Genomic DNA, 24,250 nt, shown 5'->3' on the forward strand with positions numbered 1-24,250 from the left:
AATAATCCTTGTCTATATGGTCAATGAGGTCTTTTGCCTGCGCAAGTACCCAAAGTCCAATACAGGTAAAGATACAAGCTATCTATAATTAATTACTGGTAGGGTATAAGACATGACTTTAACGTTTTTTGGCTTTTGCCGAAAAATTCAAACACTCATTGGCTGCTTCCTTTTATTACTACAATTTCACATATTTGCTTTACATAAAATTCATAAATTGTCTTAACCGGTAACCATTTTCGTAGATCGTCCTGGTCCTGACTTCAAATTGCAATTGTTTGTATATAACTTCGCTCAATTCGTGACAAAATACGCCATCATTTTGTGTGCCCGCCCCCGTGTTTTTTGGAGACCGGAAGTCAACAGAAGTTTTATTATAGTCGTGAAACTATTATTAAAGGCATGAATAAAATTATTCTACAGGTCAATAGTTTGACTGAATATTTACAAAAATGATGGGGATAAGGTTTGGCCCTAAATAAATATATTTTAATCATACTTCGATAGAGGTTGTTACTAATTTTGGGTCTGTTTATAATACTGCAAATTAAAATGATCCTAACAGTTTCATGACTATAGTGTAGAAATGGAATCAGTAACTTATTTACAATAATGTTTCAGCTCTTATAATTTAATTACGTGAATAAATATAATGTTCCTAACACTTGAGACATTAAGCTAAACGAATTGTTTCATTTTATTAATTTAACATTTCTCCAGATTTCATTGAGTAAATCTAAAATGGTAAGTTAGTAAAAAGTACTTTCTTAGGCAGTCCATATACAGTAAAAGCTCTTTATCCGCAGGGAATGTATTCCGTAAAATATGCTGCGAATACAAGAATTGAATATGAAATTGTAATTTACCTACATATGTATACGGCAATAGAGGGGATACGTTCCTAGGGGAAAGATAAAAAACATTTAATAACATACCTTAAGCATAGTTGTAATATGGTCTATTTTACCTTTTTATTAGTCAATTTGACGACGCGTTTACTAAGAATATTTGGTTGGATTCCTTTATATTGGAATCCTTTTTATCAATGTGTCCCACAATGTACCAATTAGATCCTCAAATAAAGAAATCTTTAGCCTCGAATAAAGGAACTGGGTCGGATTTTTTTAATCCGCGATTGAAGTAGACCTGAGGAGCTCTTGTACCAAAATTGTAATGATTTTAAGAAGATTAGCAAGACCCTAGCACATCTGAATCAATAGTTTGTGAAATTGAAGTCTATGATCGAGATTTTCCCCACAAAAAGTCAATTTATGTGTCAAACCGACTGACCAACATTTTACTACAGATTCATTTTATTGTGAGATAATTTCATTTCATTTTATCCAGCACCTACTGAGTTTTGTCTCATCTCTAATCATTTAACTACATTTTCTTCGTTCCATAGCAAATCTTCAGGGAATATAATTTTATTTCGTTAACATTATTTTTTCACACAACCAACATGTCTTCGACTTTTCTTGTAAGAGATTTTTGGCTTATCAGCCATGGCTCCCTTTGCGTACATGATGGATGATTTAACAAAAAAAAAAGAACAGCTGAGAAAATAAACAGAAATTAAAAATTTAAATAACCAAAACATTATACTATTATGTTCAATTTTGTTAATCGGTTGATATTGTAATATTTAATGTAATGGCGGTATACGCGGCTCATTTAACACGCAGCTTCCAAGGGACTCCATCGGTTTTTCAAGTGACAGCACAGGAGGCCCTTGGAACTACTTTAAAACCTGCTCTCAGGAAGGTTATTGAAGTAAGTATATCACTATATTATAATTTGTCCATATTCAAGACTATTCCCGTTAATTTCTTAACTAAAATAATTGTTGTGGTCAATTTAATTTAATAGTTAAATAAACTTCAAATTTAAGTTAGGAAAGTATTGAGTGTTAGTGACATGAACAACTTGCTTAATGGCCAGGATAGTATGAAACTTAATAAAGTTATACCTCCAGAGGAACAACTATGGTACTTGGTGGATTCTTCGCATCATAATTGTCAAATTCAAACAACATTATACTTAATTTGTTATACTACATTATACAACGGTTACTTACACACAGTCCTAAGACACAATGTAGAATATAACTTAATTTTTTTAATTTGTTTTAAATGAGGATGTAAAATTTGAAATGATTTCAGTATTTATCAGTGCTGTACCCTAACAAATGCAGCTGGTGCACTCATTGGTACGATGAACTGTATTTGCTGTTTGATTGTATAGTGCAGTACAATTACCTTAAATATTATGGTAATTCTGATTTAATTTATTATATTTTAGTCTTATCCTTTAAAATAATAATAATCTTTTAAAATTCTTTTTATTTTTGTATTTTTTAAGCTACTTTTCATAAGGTACTTTTTTTTAAAAACACTAGCAATTTCTGTAAAATATGTGAAAATAAGCTCATTACTAAAAAAGTTAAGTATGTATTTCATAGAATAATTGGTCCTGCCACTGAGATTAGAACAACAGTGGTATCGTTTGACATGAATGTACCAAGCATCTTAACTTTTAGGCCACAATGACTTACAAAAGTATTTACTGTAGTCCATAGACAACAATGTGAATGTCATCATCTTGAGATATGAGTTCGTAATAAAACCAGACTGCATAATTGTTATCATAAAGAGGCAAGATGGAGCCTCTCATACACACAGGTTTTTCACTGGTGGTAGGACCTCTTGGGAGTCCGCACGGGTAGGTACCACCACCCCGCCTATTTCCGCCGTGAAGCAGTAATGCGTTTCGGTTCGAAGGGTGGGACTTAGCAAGAAAGAAAAAAACAGATTAACGGATTGCTAATGATTTTAAAACCTCATTTATGGTTACAGCTGCATCTTTTTCTGAAAGTTTCTATGGTCTACTCCGGGTGCCCATATCGTACAGTAGTGAGTTCAGCATTGGACAACGTCTCCCAATAGACTTAGAGCGAGGATCTCTTGCACTTCTAGTATTGTTGCCATACGTTAAGGACAAAGTCGGTGCTATTATTGATAAATGGAGGGAAGACAATGAAGATGGGAAACTTGGTAAGGTATGCAATTAAAATTTGAAAATGTGACGATTAGAAATAGGTAGCTGACTACAACCTTTATTGTATTATTAATTATTAATATGGGAATATATAATTGCTGATTATGAGTAACTAAGTCTTTATAAACTAGAATATAATATGCGTGTCTGATTTGCACTATGTCAAATAGGCAACTTAATTAGTTAGGTTAAATACGTAGATTACTTAACTCTTCTGGAGATTGTACTATCTCAATAACATCCCACAACCAGTACTCGTTCCAATTGATCCCGTTGTTGTATCAGCTGTAGAGTTAGCTGGGCAGCGGAAGCTGTACCTCCTCAGTAGTTTCTTAGTCAGGTTAATGAATTAAACGTTCGGATACTGTTTGTGCATTTATGTATGTATTTTGTATTCGTACATGTATTTTAAGAGAACTATCAAGTAATGTTTGTTTGTAAGTAAGAAAAGGGAATCTTATAAAGACAATGATTGTCTGACAGGCAGGATGAGGGAAATTGACTCTGTTTAACTTTACTTTTAATTTTTACAATAGAAATGCCCTTTAAAAAACTTTTTTTTTATAATTTCCCACTGAGTTTTTGTTACTGGATCTTCTCAGATTAACGGGTTTTTTTTTACTGCTAGGAGAAATGCTGCTGTTTTGAAATTCAATAAGTATATAGAAATCAGCTTAAATGATTTCATATACATTATTAATGTGTGTTTTCATGAAACATAACAAATTGTATATTTAGTGTTCACAAAAAAATGTTAAATAAGGTAAAATTGGCTATCATCTCTATGACGTGTCATGTTCTTCAATCCCTTGAAATAACAGATATTAGTAATAATTAGACACAATACTAATAACATTAAAGACACGAATTCGCTTACATAACGAAGTCGTCATAAAGTTTACGACACCAGTACATGTTGTTGGTAAATTTTACAGTTATCAGCTAATGTAAATTATTTTGATAAAACTATCATTTCTGTTATATGATACAATACGCGTTTATCTAGGTTTTACAGCACATTGTAATTTTATATCAGAATCTGTCTTACTGAAGAGAAAGAGCTCCAATAGTTATACTCAATTATTGATGGGGCATGATATGACACAGGACAGGATCCGCTGGAGCCCGCCACAACATGAATACCTTAACACATTCACTGCCATGTGGGTCACCGGTTTATTTATTGCTTAGCTGGTTGGACGAGGTCACAGCCCACTTGCTGTTAAGTGGTTACTGGAACCCATAGACATCTACAACGTAAATGCGCCACACACCTTGAGATATAAGTTCTAAGGTCTCAGTATAGTTACAACGGCTGCCCCGCCCTTCAAACCGAAACGCATTACTGCTTCACGGCAGAAATAGGCAGGGTGGTGGTACCTACCCGTGCGGACTCACAAGATGTCCTACCACCAGTAAATCGACGTAGTTACTTCAGTGCGCCGCGTAGGGCACTGGTGACCTACATGGCAGTCGACGTGTTAAGAGATGAGGTCGTAGTCTCGATTACTTTGAATTACGGCTTCTTCCTTCACCGGACCGGAACACTGGATTATTCCGCGGCAGAAAAGGCACTTGTCTTGCACGGTGGTACCGACCATCACAGGTGCACAAAATGAGCACAAGTAAAACTATGTGCATTGATACAAGACCAGCGCTTGGGTGTATTATGGACACTGGTCATTCAGGACACGCGGGGCCGGCTTCGTTCGGCAGCGATAAAAGTGTACGCGATCCTCCACCTCGTGTACGAGGGTCTACAGCTGGTGCAGCTGGCGCGCTACCTGAGGGGCGGCTCCCCGTCGCACTCGCTGCCCATGGCGGCGCTGGGGCTCACACTGAGGAACGCGCCCCCCCAGGAACTGCCCGAGGACGAATACACCTGGAGTGATTTATTCAAGAATTTGTCGTCTGGGCAAATCGGGTACGATTTTGTATTTGGTATTCATTGATAGTTTTAACAAGAATACAGTAATGTTTGTATTATATAAGGCCGTCAGCGCAAAAGTGGCCTAACCCACAATTTTTCATATTGTATGTATTACATTATTTAAAACTTATTAAATTTTGGTGCAAAACTGGCCTATCCCTGGTTTCATTCATAGATAACAGATGGCTTTGTAAACATTATGTTTGCGCGTATTGTATTTGCCTGTGAAGCAGTGTAAAAGTAAATCTAAGCCTTGTTATCTCCATACTACTAATCATGGTGAGTTTAAGCCACTTTTGCGCTGACGGCCTCATATAGCGTCTGCAATCCGTTCACAGCGACCGCCGGAACCGCCATTCTGTGTGCTTAGTGCGAGTTTTATAACGTTCTCGATAGCGTAAAAGATAAGATAATTTTGTATGCGGTTGGAACAGTGCCTCTAGCGGCAAACGTACGCAAACGATCCCATTCCACACAAATATGAGCTAACTTTTACGACATCGAGAACGTTAAAAAACTCGCACTAAGCGCACTGAATAAAATCCGAACAAGTTTGAATTAACGTGAGTCAGAGAAAGCGTCCTCCTTCCCCCGGCCCCCGCGCGGCCCGCAGTGCGGTCGGGCGGTCTCACAATACGTGCTATCTCTCTCTTGTAGGAGCGCAGCCCTGACGTTCCCCATGGTGGGCGGAGCGGTGGTCCGCGGCGCAGAGTACGGCGCCTTCGTGGTGCAGCTGCTGCGCTGGTGGCGCGACCGCGGCGCCCCCCCGCCCTCCCTGCCCGCGCCGCCCCCGCCCGCAGTAAGCAACACCCTGCAGTCCACACACAGATCTATGTCGCTGACCATAAACGAGGCTAAGGTCCTGCTCCGGCGACCGGAGGCCGCGGCGACTGCTGCGGCGTCACGTTACGTAGACGCGACATTGCTTTAAGTCTGATGTCTTGAGGCGGGCGGCAGTGTTCACGCCGCGGCCTCTGTGGTCCAGTTATCACTTAACGCCAGGTGAACCGTGAGCTATCGTCTATACATATAGTAAAAAAATGTGTGCGTGTACTAGTGTACACACGTAAGAAGTGAAACATTAATGCTATCCCTACTCCGTTGGAGAAAGTGAAAGTACTCTTCGTCTGAACCAACCGTGGTAGGGGCAAGAAAAAGATGGCGCGTAACGGAAAAATGTGACGCGTAACCGAAAAACGTGACGGTAAATTTTTTTCCAACGCCGATAAGGAAGTTTCACTTCAAAAAGGGTGCGTGTACTTATGTACGCGCGTAAGAAGTAATACTTTATTTTTATTAAATTTATTTCTTTTTTATATATTTAAATTTTAATCAATTTGAAAAAAAATCGATTAAACAACATCCTCAAACACGCATATTGGTAATTCTCGGTACGGTTCGGAAAGTTCACCTGCGGCTATATTCAGACTCGCCAAGTTACGTCGGTCGTATTGTAATGAGCGATTTAGTGGGCAACTTCATTTCTGTTAATTTTGTGTCACGGTGCGCGTGCATCGTAAAATTTCACTCTCATCAATTTTTCATAACGCGCCTAAAGAAGTATAACTTCAAAAACTACTTTAAGCATATTACGGTAGAATTAGGATCGTGGCGCATAAAATAAATCTATCACTGTTGCACTTTTAATGTTCTCTTCCAAAATCTTGTTTTTATGATTAAAAATTTATTGACACCTATTTCAAGCCCTGCTCATTCAATCGTCTTCGCCACCTTGCTTTCTGTCATTTTGTTTGTCATTCTCTTTCCCTTTCTTACCGTTAAAAACATTTAGTTAGATAACCAGGGCCGGATTTAGAAGTCTGGGGTCTTCGGGGCAGCAGAGGAGCGGGGGCGGCGCCCGGCCCTAAATTATTTTCCAAATAGAATGAACAACTTTTTTCAGTTGAGTTTTTTAATAAATAATTTATTGTGAAACCACGTAGGTTCTCTTAGTATTTAACGAACATACATAAATATAATCGGAGACAAGAATTATCTAAAATTAAATTTCGAAGGGAAAGATGTTTACCAGTGTTTACTTGTCGAAATTTGAAATCTTTTTTTCCAAAATCTATAGTGGGGACCCTCCGTTTGTGGAGGCCCCGGGCTTTTGCCCCGGTTGCCCTCCTCTAAATCCGGCCTGTAGATAACTTCAACAAAATACCAGTTTATAGAATTTAATTACGCGATAGTAGATGTAACATCAATGGACGCGCGTGCACACGGGCGCGTGACGTCACTAGATGTAGTCGAGTGCTGTGTGCTTAGTGCGAGTTTTTTAACGTTCTCGACAGCGTAAAAGTTAGCTCATATTTGTATGGAGTGTGATCGTTTGCATACGTTTGCCGCTAGGGGCGCTGTTCCAACTGCATCCAAAATTGGGTTAACTTTTACGCTATCGAGAACGTTATAAAACTCGCACTAAGCACACTGGTGTATGTTGCAGAGGGCGGAGGCGGCGGCGGCGCGGAACCGCTGCCCGCTGTGCGCGGCGGCGTGGCGGCTGCCGACCGCGCTGCCCGTGTCGGGGTCGGTACTCCGCCTTTAAGCCTAGTTCGGACTAGACGAGTATTTTAGTCGAGTACCGAGTAATTTAGTGGTTTTTTATTTTGTTAACCTACCTTTTTTTTTTTTTTTTTTTTTTTTTTCTCGGGGGGAAATCCTCATGGACTACCTTCGCCTAGGGAAAAGCGAAGGGGCGTGCCGGACTCCTACCGGCTAAAACCACCCCGGTGTCCACCCACACGTGCGCGCAGGGCCGCGGGAATCCAAAATTCTTCCGCAGCCCCACACCAGTGCTGGCCCGGTCTATCCAGGCCTCGTCTCCTGCACGGAGTAGTGAGGCGTTCAGCTACTCCGTGCATCGCCTCAGAGGCACGCGCCGACACCCGCATGCGCCTCCGTCTCAGGTCCATCGAATAGGGGGCGAGGGCTTTCCCAAGTCCCTCGCCCCTGGACCCATTCATGGGGGGCGGAAAAGGGCATTGTCCGCCCTTGTCCTGCGCCCGGTGCGCCTTCTGCGGCCGGGAAAGGGAGTCGAGATCTCCCTCTCCCGTTCCGCAGTTTCCTTCTGCGACATCACGTCCTCGCAGAAGGACACCACCGCGTCCCACGACTCTGCGCTGCCGACCATCCTCCGCACTACGGCCGGCAGCGACAGATCGCTTCCTACTTCATTTGTGAGGACACGGCGCTGCTCCTCCCAAGCTACACACTCGGCGAGCGTGTGTTGCGCCGTTGTTAACCTACCTAAGCTGAGAGCCTTGAGAGGCTATTTCAGCGTAACCTTAACTAGTAGGTGAGCTCACGGGGCTCAAACCTGACGACGTTGCTAACACGAACCCTAGCAAGAGCCGTGCTTCGCAGAATCTACCACCGGATCGGAAACGCGACCCACTGAGAAGATCCGGCGAGAAACTCAGTGGGCTGTGTCTGAGGGTTAATTTACTCGTCGAGCCCTTCGTCGCAAGCGACGGGTTCGACGAGAACGATGACCGATGCTTGACGTACCTAAAAGCACCGTTAGTGGATCGGGAGGATCCGAAATGACGTGTTTGGAGCGACGTCGACTGCTTTCCATTCTGAATTTAGTGGCTAAACTACTCGCTACTACACAGAAATCGTTCGCATTACGGTCCAGTACAGTACACAAGTGAGTGGTGTTTTGCAAGATGAACAGGCTGCAACGCAATAGAGTGAATAAACTGATTAAGCTTATCGTAATGGCTATTTTAGAAGAGATGGATGAGGAAATTTCTGTGATTAAGAAAAATAAGTTATGGGTACAAAAATGGATCGATAGAAGATATAAACTAGGAGCTACTAATTGTCTTCTGAAGGAATTAGCATTGGAAGAGATCCCAAAGAATACTTCGATAGTTTGAGGATGTCCGAAAGTTGTATGAATTTTCTGTTAACGAAAATACACTCTCGAATTCAGCGTTAAGATACCCATTTGAGAAGTGCCACTAATGAACTCGACTAATCAACGGGTTCGGACTTGTTTAGTCAGTGAGCCAGTGAGCACGGACGCATGAATAAAAATAGAACAAAATGGATTGACTTGACTAAATTATTTACTAACCTACTCGATTAAATTTTTGGTGCTCAGACACATTTAGCCACTAAATTACTCGGTACTCGACTAAAATACTCGCCTAGTCCGAACTAGACTTTACACATACTTATGTCATTAGGATTATCCTTAAACTACTCATTTGTCTCGCGAACACTTTCAGGTACATATTCTGCTACACGTGCATATCGCGGCACGTCCGCGCCCGCGGCTGCTGCCCGGTGACCTCACTGCCGGCCGCAGAGTCCTCTCTCGTCAGGGTATACTTAGACACACAATAAGATGCAACATTCTCTACCTCTACAAAAATTATATTAGTGGTTATGGATAAATTAATGTTAACGATAGGTATTTATTAAACTGTTATTCTTTAATTGATTGTATTATTTTATTTTTTAAATACAAAAAAATGTTTAGAGCATTCCTCGCGGAGGGGAGGGACCGGCGTTAGTTTCCAGGTACAGTAAAAAACATGCCGTGTTCGTTTATATATATTTATTTCAGAAATATACACCTGAAACTATTTAAAATATCATATACGATGCACTGAAATCCAACAGGTTACCCGAGCATACCAACCGATGTAATTATTTCTAAGAAATGTCACGAATATTTCAATGATTAATTTGGTACAGAATACTGTGTACTACTAGGATATGCTGACTTCATAGAGTAACAATAACAACTGGACCTCAAACAGTTCCCACCCGTCTTGTGCTGACGAACTTGTCCCATACAGCACATGTGTAACAGCTGTAAGTAATATATACTAAAGATGAGGCGTATTTACGCTACCAGGTTTTCACTTCGAAGTTCAACGCCCTGGTACGACCAAAAAATACTTGCAAGTATGAAAGTATATATGCTGAAGTCGGATGCTCAAAAAACTAGAACATTCACATGAAAATACTGCACAGGAGAATGATTCATGTTTAAAGTTTAATTTAATTTAAATTTATACTCATTGCATGTATGTGAGATGATATTTATGGTTTTAAATCAGTACTATAAAATCGCGATTTTTATCAAATTTCCACCTGATGCAGAGCTGCGATTTGTAAAATTTGAATTTCACAGTCACTGGAAGACCCTTATAAATAAGAAGGAAAAATTACATTTAATTTTCATGAACAAAAAATTTAAAAAACGTCCAGAATTGTGACCCGACTCGAACTATATTATTATTCATATATATATATATATATATTGGTACTTGAAAATCTTTCATACTAACAAATACTTTAAAGTATTTTTAAAACCTGGTTTTCGACTCTAGTATTTTTCCGTACACGTACTTAGAAGCCCTGGTATTCAATTTTACAAGTAGGTATGTCTCATCGCTAATATACCTATACGTTACAATGGATTATTGGCAATGGTTAATTAACTACTTTAATAGTTCGACTAGCGTTCGCATCTACAAATGCGCATTGAATGAATACACTTCGTTACGTATCACGCTTCACAGCATGAACCTGCAACCGAAGGTTAACACAGCGCCGCCTCAGTTGTAGTTCAAATCTCAAAAGCGCGGCCAATCGTGATTAGTAGATTTTGGTTTAAAGATAATTTTATTGTATCGGCAGTGTCGCCAGGTCGACCAATGTGCTTGTGATAATTCAAATTCGTAAGGAGTTGGAACGTTTAGCAAACTTAGTTGCCGCTAGGGGCGCTGTTGCAACTGCATACAAATTTGAGTTAACTTTTACACCATCGAGAACGTTAAAACACTCGCACTAAGCACACCGTTAACAGCAACGTTATGGTACAGTCGGTTACATCACTGTGTCGTGCCGTGTACACTTGCGGCGAAACAACCCAAAGCACGCGCGGCCTCACACGTCAGAGTGTAAATATCATGGATTATTAATCGTTTGGAATTGATGAATGTACAAATGTGAGAAACTTAACATGTCACTAGCAACCGGAGCACATGACCTAGATGTAACAAAAACACTTTTCAAAAAGCGTTGTTCAACTATGAATCCTACTTTTACATTTCCGTGTTACAAGTATTCTACGTCCACAATAACGTTGTGCAGGTAGTAGTGTGCGAGCTGCCTGCCGTCCAGCACCAGCGCGAGGCGCGGCGACGTGCCCCCCCGCAGCACGGGCACGGCGTCCCCCCACGCTCCCGCGCCCCCGCGCAGCCCCGCCACGTGCTCGCGGAGGGCGGTGCGGCTCGGGAAAGTCAACTCCCCGTACGCATAGCCGCCTGCAGCCGGTTCAACCACCTTCCAGTTTTGTGTGCTCTCAAAGTATCCGCCTTCACCCTGCAATCCAAAATTATGATATCGCACTAAGCAATAGGACTAAGATACTTAAAACCGAAAAACCTGTGCGATGGAGAGTGAGCAGGATCGCGGTGCGGTTTACCTCGAAGGAGGAGACGGCATAGTGGTTGTTTTTCTTCGCCACAACGACGGAGATGACGCCCCCGCGCTGGTCGACGATGGGCGTGCCGGCGATGTACCGGTTCGCAGACTCGAAGGTCGGCGCGCACCGCCACTGCGCCAGGTGCCCGTCGCTTGACACTATCAGTATGCGCTTGGCTCTGTTTATGAAGACCTAAAAGATAACTTATTCAATTAAAATAAGGTTTGCCTTTATTTATTGAACATTCATCCTTCATGTCGAATACTAAAATGAAATACGAAGGAAAACGCATTTCGACTTTCTTTTATTCCCTACCTATGCTGATAGCCTTGAGGCTATATCAGCTTCTCCTTGACGTGTAGGTGAGCTCACGGGGCTCAAACCGGGAGTGTTGCTAACACTGGTCCTAGCAAGAGCAGTGCTTCGCAGAATCTACCGCCCGATCGGAAATGCGACCCACTGAGAAGATCCGGCGAGAAACTAAGTGGGCTGCATTTCTGCATATTGCACTATTATTTCACTGTATCCGTGTTGTAATTTGATGTGGTCCTGCTACCAGCGGCCGTGTCTCCGACCATAATTCTTTATAGTAATTGGTGGGTCATGGTCGTGGGTTAGAAAAGCAGAATGGTGTTAGAGGATATTATTACTGACTGAAAACCGATGACTCTGAAGTCGTTGGGTCGCCGTGCCATATCATATGATTAGCAGTTAAATAATTTAAACAAATAACAAGTGCCCGGTCACACACTGTTGCCTGACCCCTAACTAAGATTAAGATTTATATACATTTATTGATATTAAGCACCCAGACAAAGAACAAACAAACCTGTTTGTCACGCGAATGTTTGTTGAAAGTGCCAATCGAACCCACAATTCGTGACCCAGCAGTAAGTAGCGCCAAATATTGCGACCCAAGTCACTTAGCTGGACTATTCTTTATTAGGACTTAGAGGAACCGCTCTCGAAACCAAATCAAAAACCAATAGGCCCTAGCTCCCTGCAAGAGGTCTCCAAAACTCTCGCATCCAAGGAACTTTTGTACCTGGAAGCACTCAACTGAACCAGTATCAAACGAGATACAGTTTTATGCGCTGCACGTTTCCGGCTCATGAAATATGAAGTAGAAAGACATGAATTAAAAGATGACTATCTGTTGTTTGATCCCATTGTAGTTCTGATACCGCAACATATTGCGGCTGCTGTACATTTGTGTCGTATTGGGTCCAGGAGCGATTCCTCTACATATTGCGGACAGAAATACATTCATAAACAACCTTCTCAGCAGTATTCTCGTCGAGTCTAACGTAGGCCAGTTCCTCGAGCGGCGCCAGCAGTTCGTCGGTGAACACGCCGCAGTAGTGGTGCGTGCTCTCAGCGCGTCGCTCCAGCTGCGAACAATGTGCACGCATCAAACTATCTTTCCTCGTGCCGTTGAAACAATTATACAGATGATTTTGTGCAGAATCTGCCGCGACAGAGAAACGTGACAATTTCTGAAACGTTTTCCGTCTTTTTTCCTACCTAAGCTGATGGCCTTGACAGGCTATATCAGTGTAGCCCTAAGTAGGAGAGCTCACGGGCTCAAACCTGGCGATGTTGCTAACACTAACCCTAGCAAAGGCAGTGGCTTCGCAGAATTTACCACCGGATCGGAATCGCGACCCACTGAGAAGATCCAGCGAGAAGATCAGTAGGCTGTGTCCATATTATAGTTTACTCGCCGAAGACTTACTTACTTCGACGAGAAAGGTGACCGGTGCTTGAAGTACCTAAAAGCACCATTAGTGGATCGAGAGGATCCGAAGTGACTTGTTTTGGGCGACGTCGACTGTTTACCATTCGATCGGAAGGATCGGGAATTAAACTCACCTACATCTCGACACAGACATGGCTGTACCTCTGGGATTGCTCATGTCTATGGTTGGTCGTAACTCCTTCTACCGGTCCGGAAACTAAACTGTCACTGTATCTAAAAAAATTACTTCGTACCTGAAGATGGTATTGGTTCCAGTAACCAATTAACACTAGACAAGGCCAAGAACTTCTGCCCAACAATAGCAAAATATATTAACATGAGCAGGTCTGGTCGAGAGTGAACATTACGGAAACGTAAGTAATAACCTCTTCGGGCGGGCAGCAGTGTATCGGCAGTATGGACCCCACGCTCGCGTACTTCTTGCCGTTTCTCTCGTGTATTTCAGCAGGAATACTCATCGACTCCACTATGCCCTTGTAATTCTCGTTTAGTACTGTGCGCTTAGACATTGCAGTTTTCTGTAAAATAAAATTATATAAACAGCTTTTTCATAGCCCGTCTAAGCACAACTACACTACACGATCGTTATGGACATGGGCAATACCAGCCACCAGTGAAACTGACCAATACGGGTGTAATCTTTCCCAAATACAAAAAGTCTAATAACTTACGACTTTCAAGTCGAAAACTATATTCATTTTCAATGATAAGCTAAACCTGAATAACTCATTTTTCATTAAATTTAGAGGACTTGTTATTTCGATCGAAGGCCACTGTCGAACCGAAGCAAAAAAGGCAAAAAACATTAGTATGTACAAGACCTAATAGCATCTCTACTCTGTAAAACTTTTTATTTTTGTCTAGTGACTATTATCGATCTTTATCTTTACAGACATCAATAAAAAAATGGTGAAATATTCCGTTTTATTCATCACAATGTCAAATTAACAGAGGAAAATGGCTACAACCTAAAATGAAATTATTATAGTGTTATTGTTGGTTAGTTGTGGTTGAATGGGTAGGGAAAATAAGTCGTGGAACATCAATCACTGAGCGGACACTGGAATAATTAAATTAGGCGACGAAGAAACCACGAATCAACTGGAAATTTTGTGTTTTTACTTTTTGTTCTATTAACGCGTTAACGCCATATATATTAATCGAGTATTTTCATTCAGGCCACGGTGCTCACCGGTGAACCTTATCTTACTGAACCAGTCGAGCCATGAAGGTCACCCGTGAGCCTATCAATATATCTAAGCTAAACAGTAAAAGTCACTATTTTTTATGTTCCGTGCAAATTATCGTAATGTTACGCGCTGGGGTTCGGGATAAATAAAAATTCTACCGAATTACAAGTTAACACTGTATTAGCACTTAGAACACTTAAAACACTCAAAAAACACTTTAAAACTCTCAATTCGCTTCTTATACTCCGCTTCATGTGATCCGTTCGCTGTTTCGCTTCGAGTAGTTTCAATTACAAACTGCCATTTCTGCAACGCTTTTATAGCCGGTACCACATCCCTAGAATTTTCGAGAATATTGCACCCATTTCTAGTATTGGGTTTCCGCTATCTGACAACAGATGGCGTTGTGCTTCTCGGGCGTTCTGATCCTTCGCTATTCGTTCAACTATTCGGTGATAGATGGCGTTACTCTTACCGGTGTAACAGTATTTTATGAATTTTAGAATGAAAATCTGAAGTTGATAAAAATTACTTATTCCCTGATTTTGACTGATTCTTTGGTGATTCTATCATAAATAGATGAAATACACCCTTTCGGTAAAAGTGCTTTACGTGTCCCTTGCACGTTGAAGATAAGCGTTTCCTCAAAGGACCGAAGTGCCAATCAATGTACCAAGATTTATTTCAATTGAATAATGACGCGCGATAAAATAAAACACAAACACCCAATATACAAACAGGAAAATACTAATTAGATTAAACGTATTTCCAAGAAGATTAGGGCACCCAGTGCGAATGGAATATAACAAGAGCGTACCTTCTTCAACATTCGAAGATCCAACTCAACGATTCCGGTCATTTTGTTTACACATGTGTTATGTAAACATTTACAAAATACACAAATCTCTATCATAAACATTTACAAATCAACATTCAGCATTTGGAAACGTCATTGACCGCTCCCTGATATTACGTAGATAACAAATAATTGATTGTTACATATCGGCTTATGGTTTGTTTATTCAATGTCAAATATGAATTGATTTCGTAACGGATTTCAAAACATGTGAATATCTTAATAAGATTATGGGAACCTAGAGTTTTCTAAAGTATTTACTGAAACAGACACTGATGCGCATTGTGAGCCCGGATCAGCACTACTGCATTTCTTTTTATTGCTTAGATGAGTGGACGAGCTCACAGCCCACCGAGTGTTAAGTGGTAACTGGAGCCCATAGACATCTACAACGTAAATGCGTCACCCACCTTGAGATATACCTAAGTTCTAAAGTCTCAGTATAGTTACAACGGCTAATAGTACCAACAAGCGTTATTTATCGATGGTCTAGTTTCAAAATTAAATAAATTATTATCATTGAATAGTGTAAATATTTCAAACTTTAGAATTTGCAAATGTAAATAGAAATAACTTTTTGGCGCAGCTACAAAAGCTAAAACAGCTACAAAACAACTACAACTTTTAGTAGATAGCTAAATCAGTCAGACTTTCATGGAATTATATGAATTCCTTTTTTTCGGACACTATATCGAAACATCACTTATAGCAAAACTGAGATCAACCTAACGACACTTCATATTATGTTGAATCCGTCGATAGTTTATATTTTCAGAGCTTGCCAATGAATTACATATACAAACAATCAGAGAACCGATATGCTCGAAAAATATAACGGCCTACGGCAGTGGGGTAAACAAATTAGGATATCCGCCTCAAATCTACAACTACCTCAACCTTTTCAGTTTGAAGTCTGTTGATTAGTAGATTCAATTCAAATTTAAATTTCAGAAAAGTGATTTCTACTCAATTCCAAAAAAAAATTGGATAATGAAGGTAAAATTCACGTCCGTACGTTTCTTAGTAGGTAATTCGTAGGAAAGTTTTCACGGCATTGTCACGGCTATGTTTGCGTCATTTGAAATTATGATGACACATAGCACTGCCTTTATTGTCAATTAATTTTCAGTGTTTATCTTACCTACCTTTTTATACATTAATAATACTCGTATTGTAAAACACTCTGTTAGCAACAAATTTAGATTTGAAAAGACCTCTCAAATGTTTAGCGAAGCCAGCTTTGTTTAATACCAAGCTATTTGATATTAAATTAAATTCAACTCACCTTAGAAAATAAATCGGAAAATCAACAAGCAGCGACGACCTCTCGCGACGCGACACAGTACGAAATGATTTTATATTAAATCTTTTATCTTAACTATAAAACTGATTAACAGGGAAATTAAGATCGCGTTTCAAACATTTATTTAAAAATTTAATTTTCGTATCAATTTTTTATATTAGTATTTATTGTATTTTAGATCATGTCGTGTGGCAAATTTTGATTATAGGATTTTAATGAGTGTTCCATTTGCGAACAAGACCGCTCGTGTTGCTCCGAGTAGTGTGCAAACTAGGCTGTTAGCCAAAGTATAGGATACGAGAATCGTTCTTCTTTTATAGGTCACTAGCTGCTACCTGCAGCTTCGCTCGCGTGGTCATGGAAAAGCGTCAGAGTTAATTTCCCCCCGTAACGAGATATTTTTTCGGGATGACAGCATAGCTTATATTCGTATATATAAATTTTCTGACTTAAACTATCATTTTTAAAAAAAACATGTCAATCCGATGCTTCGTAGCGACGTGAAAGAATGGCAAACAAACATAATTTCACATTTCTAATATTAAAAAATATTAATGTAGATAGTTATTATACGGATGGAATAAGTTACGGTGTAATTGATTTCTATTTTCAATTACATAAATACACGGTTGAATAACGTGTCCATTGATTGTATTCACAACATTGAACCAAGAACTTAAATAAGACATACCTACGGGAACACGATTGTGTCGCAATTTCTCTTAATTAAATTTAGTAATTAAACAAATATGTTTAATATGATGCCTACATTTTTAAATTTGTTTCAAAGTTCAATGGAAGTCAATCGTGAACATTTGTGAAGTTTTATTAGAAAAAATTGGTAACCGCCTGCGGGATTCGAACACTAGTGCATCGCTAGATACGAATGCACCGGACGTCTTACCTTTTAGGCCACGATGACTTCTAAAGTCCTGTTAAGTGCCTGAACGTAACAGTTTTATTCTGCTCCAAATTGAAACTTTACTTAACGAGGCACTTACCTACGACTGTTATCTATCGTTAATCACTTGCACATTGATTAAGTAAAATTCAAAATATTTCAACTTGAAACTGTGGGTAGTAAAATAAATCCGGCTCGATCATAGGCCGTTAACTATTGTTCGACCTACTATAACAATAATAATATGGCTCCGCATTCAAACCTTGCCTGAATAAACATCTCAAATTGCATAAGAAGATAAGTTCATTAAACTCACCATATAAACGTACTTATAGTGCGTAGATATATATTAATAAAGTAAATAACGCACCGTGTCATATTATGACTAACCATGTAAATTGATATAAGATACAAAAAATAAACTAGATAGGAGTAGAACTGGAATCCCACCAATCAGCGGAAAGCTATGGTCGACAGTGTGTGCAGTGTGCTTAGTGCGAGTTTTTTAACGTTCTCGATAGCGTGAAAGTTAGCTCATATTTGTATGGAATGGGATTGTGTGCGTATGTTTGCCGCTAGGGGCGCTGTTCCAACTGCATACAAAATTGGGTTAACTCTTACGATATCGAGAACGTTAAGAAACTCGCACTAAGCACACAATACGATTGGGAACATGGACAGGGAACGAGAAATAGAATGATAGAACGATAAAGTGTCTGTGTATGTTGGAGATCGACTGAAATAAAAAATGAGGTGTTCCATTTCGCTTCATTGGCGGAGCCGCTACGGTAATTGTGTAATGAGGGTAAAGCTCCAGACAACGAAGCTCATTTTCACTACAATGGCGTTGTCCCTGAGGCATTGTCTCGCATTCGAAGCTCCCACCCTTTAAACAGAAACTTATCATGTCACGCGTCACGCGTCACGGCAGACACGGGCGGGATGATTGTGCTTGCTCATATGGGCCGTTTTCCAATTACAGCACAAGAGCGCATTATGCGGCATAGTGCTCAACTAAGCTTCGGAATAATTCGGCATTGTGCGTCACTGAGTCGCATTGTGCTCTGTAATTGGAAAACTACCATTAAGTAATGGTTAATTATAGAGCATAATGCGACTCAGTGACGCACAATGACGAATTATGCTGAAGCTTAGTTGAGCATTATGCCGCACAATGCGCTCTTGTGCTGTAATTGGAAAACGGCCATGGGTTCATAGCGAACAACAAGTATAAAATTATCACATTTTTTCGTGAATTAGGTTTGCTAACCCGTTCTCGTGTACGTATAGGTACCTACACATTTATGTAGAATAAACTCTAAACGCCACTCAAGAGAAATTTAACCTCGGTATAATAGCATTCAATACAAGAATACCGGTCATCTTAATTAAGAAACCACGGAAACTTCATAAAACACCCTCAACTGAACAAAGTAGAAGAAGAGAACTCATAATAATATCCCCTACTGCGTAGATTTAGACGTATTACCTAAAATACACAAGAAACTTTTCTGGATGGAACGGATCGAACTAATTGGTATTTGGGATGTATAAATGTTCTTTTATAAACGCCGAAGTCAATCGCTGAAATATTTGTTATACAAAGTTTACAAACTAAAGTATAAATAGCACGACAACTTTGTCATCGAGTGTACATAGGACGTCAGGGCCACTGAAGTCGAGGGAACTTACCGACCATAGACAAACGACGCCATTCATTAATTTAATGAATATTATAATAGAAATCGATTAGAAATGTAGGACCATTCTTCTAACCCTTATGTCGGACGATTGCACTGTTCTGTCAAACTCTTATGAATAGTTAAAATACAATGCGACGCAACTCATAAGACGTTTACTACGAAATTTAACAAGAATGGATTCAAATACCAAATGTTTTTAGAAATATTAAAATTTTATAATATTAGGACAGGAAGTAAGAATTGACATTATCACTCACAAACAAGTATTTTAATAACATTAAATGGTCAAGTGTTCAATCGATATTATTCGATATTCACGGAAACAATTGCATTGCGACTAATAGAGCACTACACCCTACACCACAGATTGTAGAACGAGATAGTATAGGATTCCTAGTGTGTGTGAATGTGATAAGTGTATTATTGTTTAGTGTGTAGTGTGTACTGTTTTGGTTATGTTCCGCGCAGACTAAGAACTGCCGAGTTTTTTTTTTCTACCTATGCTGATAGTGATAGCCTTGAGAAACTATATCAGCTTCTTGTGGACGTGTTGACTCACGGGGCTCAAACCAGGAGTGTTGCTAACACTAGCCCTAGCAAGAGCAGTGCTTCGCAGAATCTACCACTGGATCGGAAACGCGACTCACTGAGGTCCGGCGAGAAACTCAGTGGGCTGTGTCTGTGGGTTAATTTACTCGTCGAGCCCTTCGTCGCAAGCGAAGGGTTGGCGGAGGGCGGTGACCGGTGCTTGTGGTACCTAAAAGCACCGTTAAGGGATCGGGAGGATCCGTAATGACGTTTGGGGCGCTGAGATATGAATACTGCCGCTGTATCGATTTACTTTACATAAGAAATGTGTACCTACCTATTGTTCAGAGCCGAGGTACGTATCAGCTGTAACAATGATAGCGGTAAGTGTGTGCCACCTCGCTCGCTTGTGCTATTGATAGACAATATCTTGTTTATTCCGAAAATATTTACCTACTTGGGAACATTTGTTTTCGTCGTTAGGATTCTTTTTAGTTTACATTATATACAGTCATATACCAGTACTTTGTTGTGGTGAAAAAATAAACATTTATTAATAATTAAAATATATTTACAAAAATCTGGTTATTATTATAACATTAGCAAAATTCAGTCATTATTTGATGAATATCGTTTTCTGTGTAAGATTCCGATGGCGGGTGGAGGTGGGCGGGTCTACTTGCTCATCTGTAACTGTTATAAATGAATATAATGTCATGGTCGGTGCCGCTGGTGAGCCGGGCTTGCTGCAGGCGGCGCGGCGCGGTGGCGCACAGGCGCGGGGAGAGCGCGGGGTCGCGGTACAGCAGCCGGCGCGCGGTGTGGCCCACGAGCAGCACGTAGTGGCCGCGGTAGTAGTTGCTGCCGAAGCAACGTCTGCCGGAACACCAGCACTACATTATAAAGACTGCCCGGAACAAAATGCCCAGTAGGCAGCGGCTTGGCTCTACCCCTGACATTGCTGAAGTCCATGGGCGACGGTAACCACTCACCATCAGGTGGGCCGTATGCTCGTCTGCCTACAAATGCGATAAAAAAAAAAGTATCTTCATTAAGATATTTAATAGATATTCGAGGTTTAAGTGTACTTGTGGAATCGTTGGTTCTTCACTCATCCGTAGCACAGGACAAAACCTAGGTTTGGGCCGTTTCATGTGGAGCCCCTATTGTTATACATCAGTCTTACCTGAATTCTGCTTTCAGCTTATTGTGTTTGCACAAGTCGCACGACAACAGACCCGCATCCACAAGTACTATAGCCGGGCCCCGATCAGTGAGGTGGGAGACCAGCTCCTTCATAGAGACAGATCGCTCGACAGCCTGTACACCCGAGTCGAGGGCGTCACGAAAACGACTGTAAACCCGTTGTGTATCCTGGATGACAAACGATAACAAATAACTGCTTCATGTCCTAAATTGTATAATTAAGAAAATAAATTTAAAAAAGTATAGGATTGTTTGACTAATTATCATTTCTGCTGGTCATGCCCAATTTTTTTTTTTTTTTTTTTTTTTTTTATTGCTTATATGTGTGGACGAGCTCACAGCCCACCTGATGTTAAGTGGTTACTGGAGCCCATAGACATCTACAACGTAAATGCGCCACACACCTTGAGATATAGTTCTAAGGTCTCAGTATAGTCACAACGGCTTCCCCACCCTTCAAACCGAAACGCATTACTGCTTCACGGCAGAAATAGGCGGGGCGGTGGTACCTACCCGTGCGGACTCACAAGAGGTCCTACCACCAGTAATTACGCAAATTATAATTTTGCGGGTTTGATTTTTATTGCACGATGTTATTCCTTCACCGTGGAAGTCAATCGTGAACATTTGTTGAGTACGTATTTCATTAGAAAAATTGGTACCCGCCAGCGGGATTCGAACACCGGCGCATCGCTCGATACGAATGCACCGGACGTCTTATCCTTTAGGCCACGACGGCTTCAAAAATTTAAAAATATTACACTCAAACTTTTAAAACAATAACTAAGATACAAAAATATTGTTTAGAAGATAGTGGTGGTGGTGAGGCATCTTACCAAGTGCATAATCCTATCGTAGTAACCATGTCTCCTGTAATCTTCATTAACACCAAGGAATATTGTGTACATGCAATGCTTAATATGAAACCTAAGGAAAGAGTATTATTCATTTGTTACATCTCACAGTTTTATTGCATTCATGCAAAGGTTACTGTGGTGGCTTAAAAATATAAATCAAATAATCTATATCTTATTTGTTAGTAATGGAGAAATTCAATTTTGGTTATGATCTGGTTATTAGGATCAATTGGTTCAGTAGAACATAACATATAATACATTTCACTATTGTTCCCATCTGTCCTAGCTCAAAGCCTATTGAGGGGTTAATGAAGAAATCTGAGACCATGATATAGGTAATACATATTTATGTTTGTTACTGCACTATGATTATAACACTCTAGCTAGCTTATGTTTGACTGTCTCCAGCTGTGTGACAATATCACAGTCATTTCAATGTGCAGTGAGTACATAAATAAATGAATCACTTCTATGTCAACAAAATTTAGTTAGTGCCTAGCAGCAGTAAGATTTGAATTACTTAATGAAATTAGTGATGGTAGAGTAAACTATGTTCAAACTGACCCATACCAAATAATAAACCAAAAAATATATCAATTAAATTGTAAATTGGTTGCTCATTTACCAGCATTAACTTAACCTTTTCAATAAATAACACAGGTCAATAGTCCAAGTGGACTCTCCAAAGCCTTCATCTTCACAAATCTCATTGAACCGTGCCAGGAAGTCTTCTCGTTGCTTATTAGAGAGTAGCATGATAATACATGATACTCCACAGTCCCAATAATAACGCTGCTGAAAATGTTCTACCTTGTGTTCAATATGTACAGACCCTGAAATATTTCATTTACATTATAAATCTGTATTAAATTATCACCCAAAGCTAAAGGGGGCATTTGCCCCTTATTTGCCTTTTATGAAATGTGTTTTGATGATACACAAGTTTCTGAAAAAAGTCAATATTTATCTAATTTTTTTAACAAATTCTTTTTTTTTATTGCTTAGATGGGTGGACGAGCTCACAGCCCACCTGGTGTTAAGTGGTTACTGGAGCCAATAGACATCTACGACGTGAAGGTGCCACCCACCTTGAGATATATGTCCTAAGGTCTCAAGTATAGTTAGAGCCTCTCACTTCACCATGTTGAAGTGAAATTCAACATAATACTGAAATAGCTTAAGCTACAAATACTGCCTAAATAATGATATATATATATATATAATTTTTTTTAATATCTTCTTTATTTTTTTAATGCTTAAATCAGTGGATAAGCTCTCAACTAGCCCGTTGTTAAATGACCACTGTAAGCCTTATAGGGTTATATTGATATCTATAGACAAATTTTAAAATCCACCACCCACCCTGAGACCCGAGTCTCAGATTTACACTACGCTTCTAGTGGTAATACCAGATTTATTAACTCTACCATAATTAAGTTTCAATATAGAGTATTATGCTTTGTAGACCTGACTAAATGTATGGTTTTCGCAACTACATAGGGACTTTGTTTTCTCATGAAAAAATATTGTTAATATCACAGCATTTTAATTGAAACATTGATGTCGCTGTCCTTATTTCATAAAGCCACAGAGCAAAACGTAGCTTATTGTGTTAATTTTTAGTAAGTAATTTATTAAGGCTAATTGTTATACCAATAATATAATAGCAATGTACATCTCTTATTCCATATGCCAAGATTTTTTCTTTTACAGAGTAAGCTTGGGGATTTTGGTGCTCCAATGCCTTTAGCTTATGGTGGCCATAAGCAAATCCAATTAAACATAACTCTACAGCTTATTAAAGATCAATAAGTAACAGTTCAAAGAAAAGGTGGTAAGACGTTTTGTGAGTCCGCACGGGTAAGTACCACCACCCTGCCTATCTCTGCCGTGAAGCAGTAATGCGTTTCGGTTTGAAGGGCGGGGCAGCCGTTGTAACTATACTGAGACCTTAGAACTCATGTCTCAATGTGGGTGACGGCATTTACGTTGTAGAAGTCTACGGGCTCTGGTAACCACTTTACACCATGTGGGTCGTGAGCTCATCCACCCATCTAAGCAATAAAAAAAAGGAAAAGTTCAAAAAGCATTAAATTGATGTACCTTTCGAATCTGCGAACTTTTAATATATAGAGTTACTTGCATGTTATAGCTGGAGAGAAGAATATTTATTTTAGGCGGCTCGATTAATATATAACTTTAAAATGATTGATATTTAAAAAACTTACTTCTGCCTTCGTCAGACATATTCTTTAACATTTTTAGAGTAAATTAAAAACAAAATACAAACATTGTTTGTGTTTCTGCAACCACTTTTTATTTTGGAACTACTATGTTCACTTTTATTAGAAGATTTTTTAAAGGGATTTTATGACCTGGTAACTAAGATCTTTAAGTCATGTCTTATTTTTATTCATATTCATAATTTTATGAAAAATGATAATATGGAGTGAAATGAAATAAAATGAAGATGATTAATTTGAGACATTAATCAAATGGGATGAAATTA

At 39.7% G+C, this 24,250-nt stretch overlaps 3 protein-coding genes and 1 long non-coding RNA gene across 10 annotated transcripts; 2 read left to right on the top strand and 2 right to left on the bottom strand.

Moving 5' to 3' along the window:
* The first annotated feature begins 1,498 nt into the window (after window positions 1-1,498).
* LOC101735612 (peroxisome assembly protein 12) lies at window positions 1,499-9,436 on the top strand. Of its 2 annotated transcripts, XM_038016540.2 has the most exons (7): window positions 1,499-1,773; window positions 2,163-2,271; window positions 2,856-3,058; window positions 4,746-4,981; window positions 5,645-5,786; window positions 7,434-7,516; window positions 9,226-9,436. In XM_038016540.2, exons 1-7 carry the CDS (start codon window positions 1,654-1,656, stop codon window positions 9,341-9,343), a joined length of 1,011 nt encoding a protein of 336 aa, XP_037872468.1. In that variant the 5' UTR covers window positions 1,499-1,653; the 3' UTR covers window positions 9,344-9,436. The 2 variants fall into 2 exon arrangements, with proteins under 2 accessions (XP_037872468.1, XP_037872469.1); XM_038016541.2 differs by lacking the exon at window positions 7,434-7,516.
* Window positions 9,437-9,542: 106 nt separating this feature from the next.
* LOC101743840 (Poxin) lies at window positions 9,543-19,280 on the bottom strand. 4 transcript variants are annotated; one of them, XM_038016542.2, is made up of 5 exons: window positions 19,140-19,280; window positions 13,563-13,715; window positions 12,716-12,829; window positions 11,439-11,630; window positions 9,543-11,335 (listed from the first exon to the last, which is right to left on the bottom strand). In XM_038016542.2, the coding sequence occupies exons 1-5, from the start codon at window positions 19,164-19,166 to the stop codon at window positions 11,069-11,071; spliced, it is 753 nt and encodes a 250-aa protein (XP_037872470.1). In that variant the 5' UTR covers window positions 19,167-19,280; the 3' UTR covers window positions 9,543-11,068. The 4 variants fall into 4 exon arrangements, with proteins under 4 accessions (XP_037872470.1, XP_037872471.1, XP_037872473.1 ...); XM_038016543.2 differs by lacking the exon at window positions 19,140-19,280 and adding an exon at window positions 17,764-17,958; XM_038016545.2 differs by lacking the exon at window positions 19,140-19,280 and adding an exon at window positions 17,451-17,565.
* On the top strand, window positions 19,199-21,127 carry LOC134200294 (uncharacterized). The gene is made up of 2 exons (XR_009975129.1): window positions 19,199-20,033; window positions 20,882-21,127. It is a non-coding gene; the product is annotated as an uncharacterized LOC134200294 (long non-coding RNA).
* Window positions 20,228-24,130, bottom strand: LOC101743691 (protein GUCD1). Of its 3 annotated transcripts, none has more exons than XM_004928962.5 (5): window positions 23,970-24,130; window positions 22,382-22,574; window positions 21,721-21,811; window positions 20,865-21,052; window positions 20,228-20,554 (listed from the first exon to the last, which is right to left on the bottom strand). In XM_004928962.5, the coding sequence occupies exons 1-5, from the start codon at window positions 23,998-24,000 to the stop codon at window positions 20,362-20,364; spliced, it is 696 nt and encodes a 231-aa protein (XP_004929019.1). In that variant the 5' UTR covers window positions 24,001-24,130; the 3' UTR covers window positions 20,228-20,361. The 3 variants fall into 3 exon arrangements, with proteins under 3 accessions (XP_004929019.1, XP_062528874.1, XP_062528873.1); XM_062672890.1 differs by lacking the exon at window positions 23,970-24,130 and adding an exon at window positions 23,845-23,872; XM_062672889.1 differs by lacking the exon at window positions 23,970-24,130 and adding an exon at window positions 23,395-23,545.
* Between the last annotated feature and the right edge of the window lie 120 nt (window positions 24,131-24,250).

Source organism: Bombyx mori, chromosome 16 (assembly GCF_030269925.1).
Source record: "Bombyx mori chromosome 16, ASM3026992v2".
In the NCBI taxonomy this organism is placed as follows: Eukaryota; Metazoa; Arthropoda; class Insecta; order Lepidoptera; family Bombycidae; genus Bombyx; species Bombyx mori.